The sequence below is a fragment of the Anarrhichthys ocellatus genome, unplaced genomic scaffold (genome assembly GCF_004355925.1).
Source record: "Anarrhichthys ocellatus isolate YVR2014 unplaced genomic scaffold, GSC_Weel_1.0 scaffold85, whole genome shotgun sequence".
Taxonomy (NCBI): domain Eukaryota; kingdom Metazoa; phylum Chordata; class Actinopteri; order Perciformes; family Anarhichadidae; genus Anarrhichthys; species Anarrhichthys ocellatus.
In genome coordinates this window covers 886,727-898,296 of record NW_022280115.1, presented here as the reverse complement: position 1 = coordinate 898,296, position 11,570 = coordinate 886,727, and the positions used below count along the sequence as shown (strand labels likewise).

The 11,570-nt window shown below is 41.6% G+C and overlaps 1 protein-coding gene across 4 annotated transcripts in view; it reads left to right on the top strand.

Annotated features, from left to right (window-relative positions):
* The first annotated feature begins 2,595 nt into the window (after positions 1-2,595).
* LOC116398546 (uncharacterized) overlaps positions 2,596-11,570 on the top strand; it is a 20,902-nt gene continuing 11,927 nt past the window's right edge. The window contains exons 1-2 of one of the 4 annotated variants that reach the window (XM_031874939.1): positions 2,596-2,873; positions 7,665-7,722. In XM_031874939.1, coding sequence (XP_031730799.1) covers positions 2,812-2,873; positions 7,665-7,722 — 120 coding nt within the window. In that variant the 5' untranslated portion in view covers positions 2,596-2,811. Of the gene's footprint in view, positions 2,874-6,530; positions 7,750-11,570 lie in introns of those variants that run through there. The other 3 variants (XM_031874937.1, XM_031874936.1, XM_031874935.1) reach the window with 3 other exon arrangements.

Below are 11,570 nucleotides of genomic sequence, written 5' to 3'. Positions count from 1 at the left end.
GTGCTTCAAATGGAGCTCATTGACCTGCAGTGCAATTCTGAACTCAAAGCCAAGTTCAGGGAGGCGAGTGGAATAGCAGACAATCTTGGACAACTTTTGAGAGAATTGCCCCCCACCTTCCCTGAGCTTTCCAGGATGTTCAAGCGGACCATGTGCCTTTTTGGGAACACATATCTGTGTGAAAAGCTCTTCTCAACCATGAACTTTAATTTAAGTCAAAGTACAGGTCCAAACTTACTGATGAGCATCTTCAAGCCATACTGAGGGTCTCAACTGCTTCCTCCCTCAAGCCAAATGTAGCTGAGCTGTGTGAGAGGAAGCGCTGCCAGGTCTCTGGTAGCAAGGAGTAGGCAAGAGAAGCCCATGTTCTGAAGAACCGTTCATGTTCTGAAGAACCCGTTCACGTTCTGAAGAACCGTTCACGTTCTGAAGAACCGTTCATGTTCTGAAGAACCGTTCATGTTCTGAACTGTTATGAATGAAGATTGGATCAGTTGTACTTTTTTTTGGAATACTTGATGCGGCCCAGCCTCACCCAGACTCTACCTCTAGCGGCCCCCAGGTAAGTTGAGTTTGAGACCCCTGCTCTTGACGCTTGTCTCGGTCACGTGATACGTTTCCTCAAAAGTGAAGCCCGCAAACTAGCGAAAATGAGTATACAACTTTTGGAGAGCTTCTTTGCAAAGGAGGAAAGGCCACTAAGGAGACAGAAGAAGAGCTACAACTTCCAATAAAATGAAAGCTTCATTTAACAGACAATACCAGGATTCTGATTAAATATCAGGAGTAATTCTGACGCGCCAAGCCCGCTCTGCATAATATGTGGTGACAGAGGAAGATGCTGGAGATTGTAAATGACGGTGGCATTAAAAGTATGTTTGAGACAATAACTCTGCCGATCGTATCATTTTATTTCGTCGTGTTTATCCGCCACACCTTGAAGGCCGGTCCGTGAAAATATTGTCTTACATGAAACCGGTCCGTGGTGCAAACAAGGTTGGGAACCTCTGATGTATGGCACAGTTCTGTTCTTTACCAGAAGAAAGAAGGGTGTGAATAAAAATGGGGATGTTCGAAAGGGTTTCCAAGGCTCCTACTATATTGTTGTCACAATATTATTCTAGAAAAATGTGATTAAAAAAAAAGTGTTTTTAACTAAATGGTTATTGCTAATATGATAATCATGACAAAGGGTGACCCCGGTTTATCCTGTAGTTCTTATTAGGCAGATCAATATCAGTAGCACTCCTGCACTGTTTGTCAAATGAAATGTGAATATTGTTAGCATTTGAGCTGCATGGTCAATTGTTTTGTTTTCTTAATCTGACAGCAGTAAGACAAACTGTGGACAGTGGAGCCTCCAGCAACATGTTAAACTGAGGGGAGACGGGCGGCTGCATTTTGGACCAAATGGTGTGCCATATTGACGCCTGTTTCGAATTCTGACCCTGAGCTGAGGGCTTCATGCAAATATATGACAGTAATTTAATTAATCAGTGAAAGGGGATTTACTATCTGACTGACACTGTGAGGATTTTAATGCTGACATATGGTTGGTTTGTTTGTCAGGACTGCTGGAACAAACAATGATGAGCACCAGGAGAAACCAAAGCTACATAATATACCAGTGTAATAGCGTCCTTCATGTATTAAAGTGTGTTTGTTAAGAAAAAATGTAACATGGTATGACTTCAATTATTTAAAAAAAAATAACTTTTACCGTGTCTCACATGAGCTTTATTCTGTAATTTCAATTGTTCATGACTTTGTTATTCAAGTTGTTTCTAATGACTTCATATCATTGTTTTCTGTTTCTGTTTTGGTTAGCGTTTTTTAAAAATACAAATTTATTTAAAAAGTCAAAAGCATTCCACCATGTGGTTTTAATAGATATAACTATTTATTGAGTTCCTGTTTGCCATGTGTCCTAATTTAAAGTATTACACACTACAAAGGGGGTTGGGCCCTCTATCAGTTACAGCACACAGACTTACTCATGTTCTCTAATTCTGTGTTACACAATACGCATATTAACTGTAACTTTCCTAAAATGATAATAGTCAGTTAATTTTTTCAGATGACATTAATTACATTATTAATAATGTTTAGAGAAGAATCAGTTTACATTTCGCTATAGTGGTTGTTTATTACGGTTGTTTATTCTTGGGGGTCCCCAGTAGTAATCCTTATTGGTATGCTGGTAGGATCACTCGCATTTGTTGTTTCCCATTTACAGTATAGGCTACCTTTCTCCAGCTGGATAAATGATTATGTAATTAGTTCTCGTCGACTGACGGTACCACATGGATGCGGCAGAGGAGCAGCGCGAGACCTGCATCAAGCACACTAGCAGGGAGACACAATACTGGAAACAGTTAGGATTTCCCTTCAAAATAAAATATTTTTTACTGTGAAATGAGGAAATAGGGTGAGTGAACAGAACATTGAGGGATAGAAATATCACGTATGATGCATATTATGTTATGCCTGTCACTCGTGTTGTTTCGTGGGCTGACATGTAAACGCTATAATATAACGTTCTCATTCGACCTGATCTTATATTGAAAGGTTGGACAGGAAGTCCGGTTTACTTTTTTAGCCCGACGCTCCGCATCTGTGGCTGCACTAACGGGCTAACGGGCTTTCTCTCCTGGTTACGGTCTTTGCTTAACAGAGAGAAAGCTGGCTACGTGTTGAAGGACGGTTACCGTGAATCTGCTGGTAGATTTATACTGGCACTGCTGCTGCCTGCACGAGCCCTGTCGGTAACGGAGGCGACAGTCAGAGGATGAGAGCGCGAGCACTGCAGTAATGATGCGTTTTATCCTGGACTGCCTGAGGACACCGAGAGCGAGAAACCCGAAGGATGAAGGGTAAAATGACCGTAAACTGCTCCCTTGTATCAAATGTAAAAAAAAGTATTTTCTAGCTACACATGCACGAATCGCATGGTTTCGTCATGGTATGACGGTTTTCAACTTTTAACCAACAAAAACGTAGACTAGGTGGAGGCTACCCGTTTAAATAGACAACATATTTAGGCTTTAAGTGAAATAGTGTAGGCTGCAGCAGCTCAGGGCCTGCCGATTAGTAACCTATGGAATGTGTGTGCCGCCAAATGTGACATCACTACCCTACAGCTGTGGTTACTAGTAACCAACTACACATTACTCAAGTGAATACTATTGTAACGTGCTTGTGTTTACTTGAGTACAACCGTTTTATGCTACTCCACAACAGATCAGAGGGAACTCTTTTACTTTTAAGTCCACTACATTTTACTGAAGTTACTTGCTTTGCAGATCAAATTTTAATCCGAAACATAGAAATTACGCCTGGGTTAAAATACCCAGCAGTATGTAGGCCAAAAGTATTTAAAGTTAACCTCAATTCAGCCAGCTAAAGGTTGCTTAGTCTACTACACATGCATGTATCTGTATCCAAATAATACAAAAGACAGCCCGGTTGATAATAGGGGTGCAACGGATCACAAACCTCACGGTTCGGTTCGGATCATGGTTCTTGAGTCACGGTTCGGATCAGCAAAGAAAACCTATTTGATTAAAAAGGCGCTAAATCAATCACAGAGTCAGGTTTGTGTCCACCTGATGAATTCACCCTCTAATAGCTCTGGTTTGGTCTCCACTAGTGCTGGGCGGTATGACCAAAAATGTGTATCACGGTATTTTATAAGATTCTGCCGGTTTCACGGTATATCACGGTATTTTTTTTCCCCACGTTAACGCATTAATTAATTAACGCCAAAAACTAACACAAGAACCGGCCAGCGAGCGGTGAACAGCTGTTTGTGTGGCGTGTCTTCCGTCACTTCCTGATTCCTTCACTTCCTGTTTCCTTCACCTACATTCCCCTGGGTCCTAAGTCCCTCCAGGCAGCTTCTTATCACCCTCTATGTACCAACGTACATTTATAACAAATACCACACATATTACACGGTAATCAGCGTTGCATATGTGTCTGACCAAAATACCAAAAAAAAGCATCCGAGGACCGTAATCGCATACACTCTTCGTATTCCAACACATGTTTTCGGCTGAGGTGATGGAGTAAATTGCTGGTGTTGCCACCAGAGGCAATAACAGCGGCTCGACAAACTTTACAATATATCATCTTTTGATCTACGTCGGATTTTTTAAAACCAAAAAATCTCCAACCTGCAGACACAGCTCCTCTCTTGGGCACAAATTGTATTGGTGCATCTCTGGTCTCTCTCTGTTCCTCCTGCATCGCTCTTTTCTGTTCTTTAATGTAGCGACGGAGCTTCTTCTAGCTGTTAGCAGACTGTTGTGCTAGCGGGCTAGCTAGCTAGTGAGCTGTACCCAGCTAGCCAGTTCAGCGGTGTAATTTTATAAATGTACAATTATTAGTGTTACAAATTGTTAATGTGTCACAAACTGTTGTGTCGTGGTGTTTTGCTCTGTTAAAGAGCGTTAGTTGTGGGTTATTGTTGTTATAAAGTTATAACCATGACTAGGGGTCCCTCTCAATACACATAAGACGACTAGCTCCGACCGCAGCGCCCTTAGCAGTGAACAATATATTTTGCTGCCTGTTGAAGAGCGACAGCAGTTGTTTCGGCTGTGCACCGTATGACGGTGTGTGAAAAATTCATATCATACGAGAAATTAAAACCGGTATACTGCCCAGCACTACTCTCCACCATCGTGTGACAAAAAGCGGCTCAAGAAGCTCTGCAGAGCTGCTGTCGGTTGATTATTCTCTGCAGCTTTGTCACTAGAAGTGAATACTCTCACATCACACAAAGTCGTTTGATTCAATGGTATAGTTTAACTGGAATTAAATGTATTTTTTTGTCCTTTACAGCATACATATCTACTATGTAAATTCCTTGTCTTTTTGACTGCATTCAAGAGAAAAATCTTGCGTCAAGCAACCTCAGCGTTTTATCACACATTATTCAGGCTATGGCCAATCTGGGCACGCTTAAATAGTATTGTCTTACAACATGGCTGGAAAGTCAGTTGTGGCGGTGGCAGCAGCGGACCTAGCTGTTGAGGTAATAGAATGACTGACCTTCATTGAAAATGAAATGCCTGTGTCAAATAGTCACGCTCATTTCAAATGAAAGCATTTTGAATGAGTTATTGATGAAGTAAGATGGTTCCATTTATTTCTTTTAACAGATCAGAAGAGCATCAATGTATGAATGAGAGAACGCATGAAGGAATCCTCGCTCCCTGGCAGTAACTGGGTTAACATCATCTGGACAGCAGCTCAAATCAGACTGACACAGTGGAAAATGATCACACTGTTAAGCCCACACTCAAAATAAAAAAAAATGCCATGCATTAAAAGCTTTAAAGTTGTGTAATAGTTCATTATAATTCATGTGCACACATTTTAGAGCTTACTTTCAAGTAAGTCATTAGCTAGAAAATTAAGATTCATGGTGTCATTTTTCAAGTACATTCTCTGGTTCCAGCAGCTCAAACACGGCTTTGCTGCTTGAGTTTGCTATATGGCAGTAAATGGAATATCTTATCGGGGGGGGGGTTGAGTATTGATCGGACACAACTAGCAATCTTAATACCTGGGGTCTGCAAAGAATGTAATGGTTATTATTTACAACAGGGCTCCAGAAGAACCGTTCCAAATTTCTCACTTGGTCGCACCAATTTTTTTTTTGTTACAGCATGGTATATTCATCAGTGATAGAAAGTAAATTGATTAACAAGCTTAAGTAAAATTTTGATGCTACTTTTCACTATATTTCAGATTGGAAAATTTAACTTTTTACTGTATATGAAATACAATGCGTTGTTATACAGTATATGAAACCACCCAGCAGTATATCAATTGTAACATTTGCTCTATTGCAGCCAGCTACAAAATTAAAATGCATCTTACATGTTACTGTATTAATAATAATAATTTGATATTATAATATATAATAACTAAAGAGCCCATTTGGCTCCGTAGTAAGTACTGTAACCTTTACTAAAAGTACATTTGCTGAACTAAATAATTAAATACTTTTGCTTCAGTAAGATTGTGTTTTTTACATCATGTTATTAGTATTTTTACTTAAGTAAAACATCTTAGTACATGTACGTGGACTGCCACTTTGAAGCCTCAACATGGCTGTTGCCGTCTTTGTTTTGTCCCGTCGCCATCTTGTTTTTTTTTTACAACCAGACGTGACATGAGAGGGGTGGAGCTAGGTACAACCAAACGAATAGGATATTTTCAAGTGACCAAAATGGTACAATTAACTTTCATGAAGTGAAAACACACTGTGAAAGGGTTAAAGTTCTAAGACAAAAACGCAGACCACTCCGAGAGCAGACAGAATCGTGGTAGCGACCTGTCAATCACTGTCTAGCCCCGCCCTAAAGCGTCCCCTGGTTTATGGTCTGTTTGACTCTAAATGGACCATTTACTAAATGAACATCATGCTGTATTGAAGAAGACTTGAAACTAGATACTGAGACTATAAATGTATGTTTACAATGTTTACTGAGGTAATAAATCAAGAGAGAAGTAGTCATTCTCATAGACTTCTATACAACCAGAGGAGTCGCCCCCTGATGGACACTAGAGAGAATGCAGCTTTAACACATTAAGCATGGCTTCAGAACCAGATGTTGCCGCCTGGTTCTTAGCTCATTGTTTTATTGCCGAGAAAGTAAAAACGCTCTGATAAACTTTACTAAGTTTATCACTTTACTCAGCACCGAACAACAGACCACGTTAGCGACTAAAACTAAAACAGAGAGTGAATACTGGACTTACATTCATTAGATGGAAACAAACAAGAAAGATAAGCCAAAATAAATATGGAAAGGGTTGGATATAGTCCAAAATGGCTGCTGACCAAAAACAACTGACATGCAAGTGGTTCTGCACACACTTTTGATTAAATTAGATTTTATAATTTGTGCTTAACATGTTCACCATATGCACTTGATTGATAATATGTCCAGTGTCATATTATTAGTGATATATGTGCAGCTTTAATTATTCTCTTACTTACCTAGTCTGCTGCACAGCATTGTGTAGTGTCTTACTATTTATATTATATTTTAATAATAATGCAACACACAAATGCATGATTTGATGTTAATGATTGATGCGGTTAAGACGTTTTACAGTTAATTATCTGGAAACATTTTTAAAATGCATTAGGGAATATTTATTGATTGGTTGGTAATGGTGCAGACTGCTGCTGCGTGCTCTCCAGGATTTTTATGAATGGCTCAGTCACTGCTTTCAGTGTGTGTGTGTGTGTTTGGACTGATGCATACTGCAGTGGTGGTGATGGAGTGGGGGAGGAGGAGAGACAGAGGAGAGGAGGTGAGAGATGTGTGAGGAAGGAGGGGGAGAAGCATGAAGGGAGGAGACTAGTGGAGAGGAAATACACCCCCCCTCCCCTTCCCATTCTCACATTGGTGCATTCTGCCCGTGTGCATCAATCACCCCGGACACACACAGGCAGTTCCGCCTCCTCTGCAGTGTAGCGACAGCTAGCGAGGGGCAGCAATGGAGGAGCGTGCAGTGCAGCAGGAAAAAATAGAGGGATCGTGGGAAGGAGGGCACGACGGAGGGAAGGCGGACTGGAAGAGCGACCGCTCCCTCTCCTCCCTCCTTAAACACTCCTGTCTCCTCTGCTGGTCGTCCCCCAGGGACACTGACGTCGTGGAGACAGACGAGCGGGTCCTCGCCAAGGCAGTCGAGATCAGAGTAAGAAGACCGCAGCATCTCGCGCTGGTGTGTGCATGTTTGTGTGCATACGTCCTGGTTGTCATTCATCGACTGTGTTTTTTGTGTTGGTATCACTTTTTTAATTTTGTTAATATAAATGGTGCAGACAGGACATAAATCATATGTATGTCTGTGAATGTGTGGTGTTTTCCGTCACTGCATTTCCCATGATGCTCTCATGTGATGCTGTAAAACTAGTCTCAATGCAACCAAAAACTCTTGTTGGATACATTTCATCTCAATGTAGTGATCCTTTTACCACTGATCATTTCTCAATGAACTACATTTTTTGCTTGGTTATCACCTGGATTTACAGGCTTAAAGCAGGGTCACGATATGTCTAAGCTGTCATACATTGTTCTTACAAAAAGTAGCAAATGTCCCAGCTGTGGGGCAAATAAAGGACTATCTTGTCTTAAATTAGGCTACTCAAAAATGCCATCATTTGGCGTGTCAGTGGTACGATGTTATACACATGTTATATAACAGAGATAGTCACATTGATGGGCTGGCTGGTCTCATCGAGCATTTGTGCTATTATTATTTTGTACATTATCCACGTAATCATGAACGAGGACGTATAAAGACCGTAAAAGCCCACACAGGACTGTAGATGGATGGGTTCCAACAACCAACGATCTTTCACTCAGCAGACCGCTGTTCACCATGTGGAACGACAAGTCGTTGATTTATTTGTCACGTAAGTAATGTGGTCACGACACTTCTGTGGTTATTTTCAACCCAAAAACGACGATCTTTTCCCAAACCGAACTATTTCACACCTTTTCTAAACCAAGGTCAGCAGGCTTGTTTTCTAAATCCAATTAGGTAGTTTCCGGTGAAGACGGAAATTTATTTTGAAAAGCCGTATGCATGTAACGAGCAGAAATCGACACGTGTTGATGGTTTTTTTCAGGAAAACGTATGCTGAGCATGTCCCATCACAAGGTCAGTACTATCAGAACATAATGGGCAAGCATACAACAAAAAAAACTCTGGATTGGGGACAATGGGCCGGTCTAATTTCGGATACCATTATCTTAATGAATAACACTTCAGTACATTTATATCTATGTCTCTATTTGTTAAATTTTGTGTTACAAAGTTAAAGTAGTTTTTAAGCAGTGGCGGGCCGTGCATTTTATACCTGGGCCTTCACTGCTGTCCTTCAGCTGAAACACAGCTACGGGGTTATTATTTGTTTCGTGTCAAAATGAAGCCAACACCTGTAGATAGAGTGCATCTCTTCTCTGCTCTGACTGCAGCTGGGACTGCTGCGCTGCTCGTTCACGACAGTGCAGAACGTACGTGCTTTAACGTCAGAGTTAAAAACACCACAAAAGTCTCCAACAACACCAGAACAAGTCGCTAGATTTGTCACTAGTAGCTTTTGACAAAAAAATTCGCCATGAGGGTTTGGAAAGTCGCCAAGTTGCCAACACTGGCACCGGCTAAATATGTCCCCAGAGCAACATTGGACGTAACAATAGTTCCTATCACATATAAAACCAAACAAAAATCCATCTTCATAAAAACAAGTTGTACAAATAATAATATATAAACAAGCATATTAAAGCTAATGCAGATGTAAAAACAAGAGCAGTTAACTTACCAGAGGTGCTGTTCACTATTTAAAGACAAAGTCCTCCTTTCTTTGTTAAAGAGTTTAATCTCACGGTTGTTCAGTACATCCGTGCATTTTAGTTCCAGTAAGAAGTCCTCCATTCATGGACGCCAGTGAAGACAGTCGAGCCTCCCCAGTTGTATTTCTTGAATACGTTTTCATGCGTTTGAGGGCTGAAAATGTCCGCTAGACAGAGGCAGCAGATATTGGGATTGTCACCGCCCAACATGTCAGGCTAGCCCACTGACCAATCACGTACTTGTAGGCCAGCTAGCAGGCTCTGACACGTCAAAGAATACGCCCAACATGTCAAACTAAAGATCTGATTGGTTGAACACTATGACAATCAACAATATCGTCCCCATTCACTTAAACTGCACATGGATTCTCTTGTGAGTCTGCAGGCCTCTGCCTCTGTTCTTACCTAGAGACACAGAGGTGAGATCTGATTGGATAAAAGCTCTACTTAAAACAAGCTGCACTGGAAGCAGAGCAATTGAGGAAGACAGTAGCTGTGCAATGAGAACATAAGATAATGGGAAAAATATTTTTAGAAATTATAATACATGTAGTGTATTTAAGAAAATGTATTAAATTATAAAATAGCTATAACTTTGTGATTCTGTTTAGGCCAGCAGAGAAGGTTTTGCAGGCCCTGACGACCCACCACTGTGTTTAAGTGTAGCCTGATGTTGCCTTACACATAAAAGAATGATCTCAATCACTTCTACACAGTGAGGCATGCAGCTTATTAATTAAACACTGGTTTCAGATCAATGGTCAGTATCGACTGATACTTAAGGCCCATGTATCGGTGCATCTCTACTTTTTTCATTTTGGTGAATCTGACCCATGTGATTATGCATATCAGCAGTCCCCGTTTGCGCTGTGTAAAGAAAACTAATTTAGGGGATAATGAAGTTGTGACTGTTGGGATCTGACTATATGGCTTCGACATGTGCTGTGGAACAAAGAGAGTCAGGCATTCCCTTTTGCAAGCAAAGGTTTCATCCTGATTGTAGTTTGAGCACCAAACCCCCAACTCTGAAGAAATTCACATTAGGGTGCGAGTTTCCTCCCCCCAAATGCAACACTGCTCTCATTGGACGAGAGCAGGGATGCCGAGGCGGGACCTCCGGTAAGACGACCCTGCTCCCCCAAAAAACTATGCTTCCCTGAAGTTACCTGAAAGCAGCGCTGCAATCTAATTGGCCAAGGGCCAAGACACGCCAGGACCCCTGTGGTTCAGCCACCGTTCTACAAAACTACCTGCAACCCCCACCTCAATGATTTTTTCCATCGATCCCTCTGGGGGTAGCAGGAGGCACACATGCAACGTTGTTCTTTTTAATCAAAACCTAGGTTTAACAGTTTTATATTTGCTGGCCGAATTCACCAAAATGTCTATTTTATCTTTGTTTGTATCCACAAAGCGAACCCCTTTTTAGTCCTGCAGAAGTGAAGAAGCAAGACTTCTTCAGAAAGAGAGAGAGAGAACTTCCACTCTCCACCAAGCACCTCGTTTGCTCTGGCCATAAGGACGTGAAAATCCCTTATCCAGACGACAGCGATTCTCTCCTACCGAAAGAACTCCTCCCGCGGCCCGCAGCCGCGCTGCCTGAGCCCATGGAGGCTCAGAAGAATCCCCCCCTCAACCAACACGATCGCATTACATTACAGTCATTTAGCAGACGCTTTTATCCAAAGCGACTTACAATTCAGAGTCTATCACATTTCTACACCGTAGGCACAACTACGGGAGCAATCGCATCGTACCGTAAGGCGAAATAGATTCTGGGCAGAGTTAGAGAGAGTTTAATTTGTGTTTATTTTATCTTGTTTGTGTGCTTAAAGTACTGTTCATTTTTATAACGTGGTGTATGCTTTATGATCACCGACACTGGCAATCGCTGAAATTGTTAGTGTTGTGTAGAAGTTACCGTGTATTCCATGCTACTGTGATTCGTGTCGAGACAGCCGCAGTGAGGTCGGGGACTGCGTCTCAGGTCAGAGGTTGGGACCACGTCTGTGACAAAGAGCCCGGTTCTTGCTCCTCTGGCTGAGAGAACAGTTTACCGAACTCCGGCGCAGCGCGGAGGATCTTAATCTTTTGTTTTATTTCATTTTGTTTTGTTCCTTTCCCTTCTCTTTTACTAATCCACACACACACACACACACACACACACACACACACACACACACA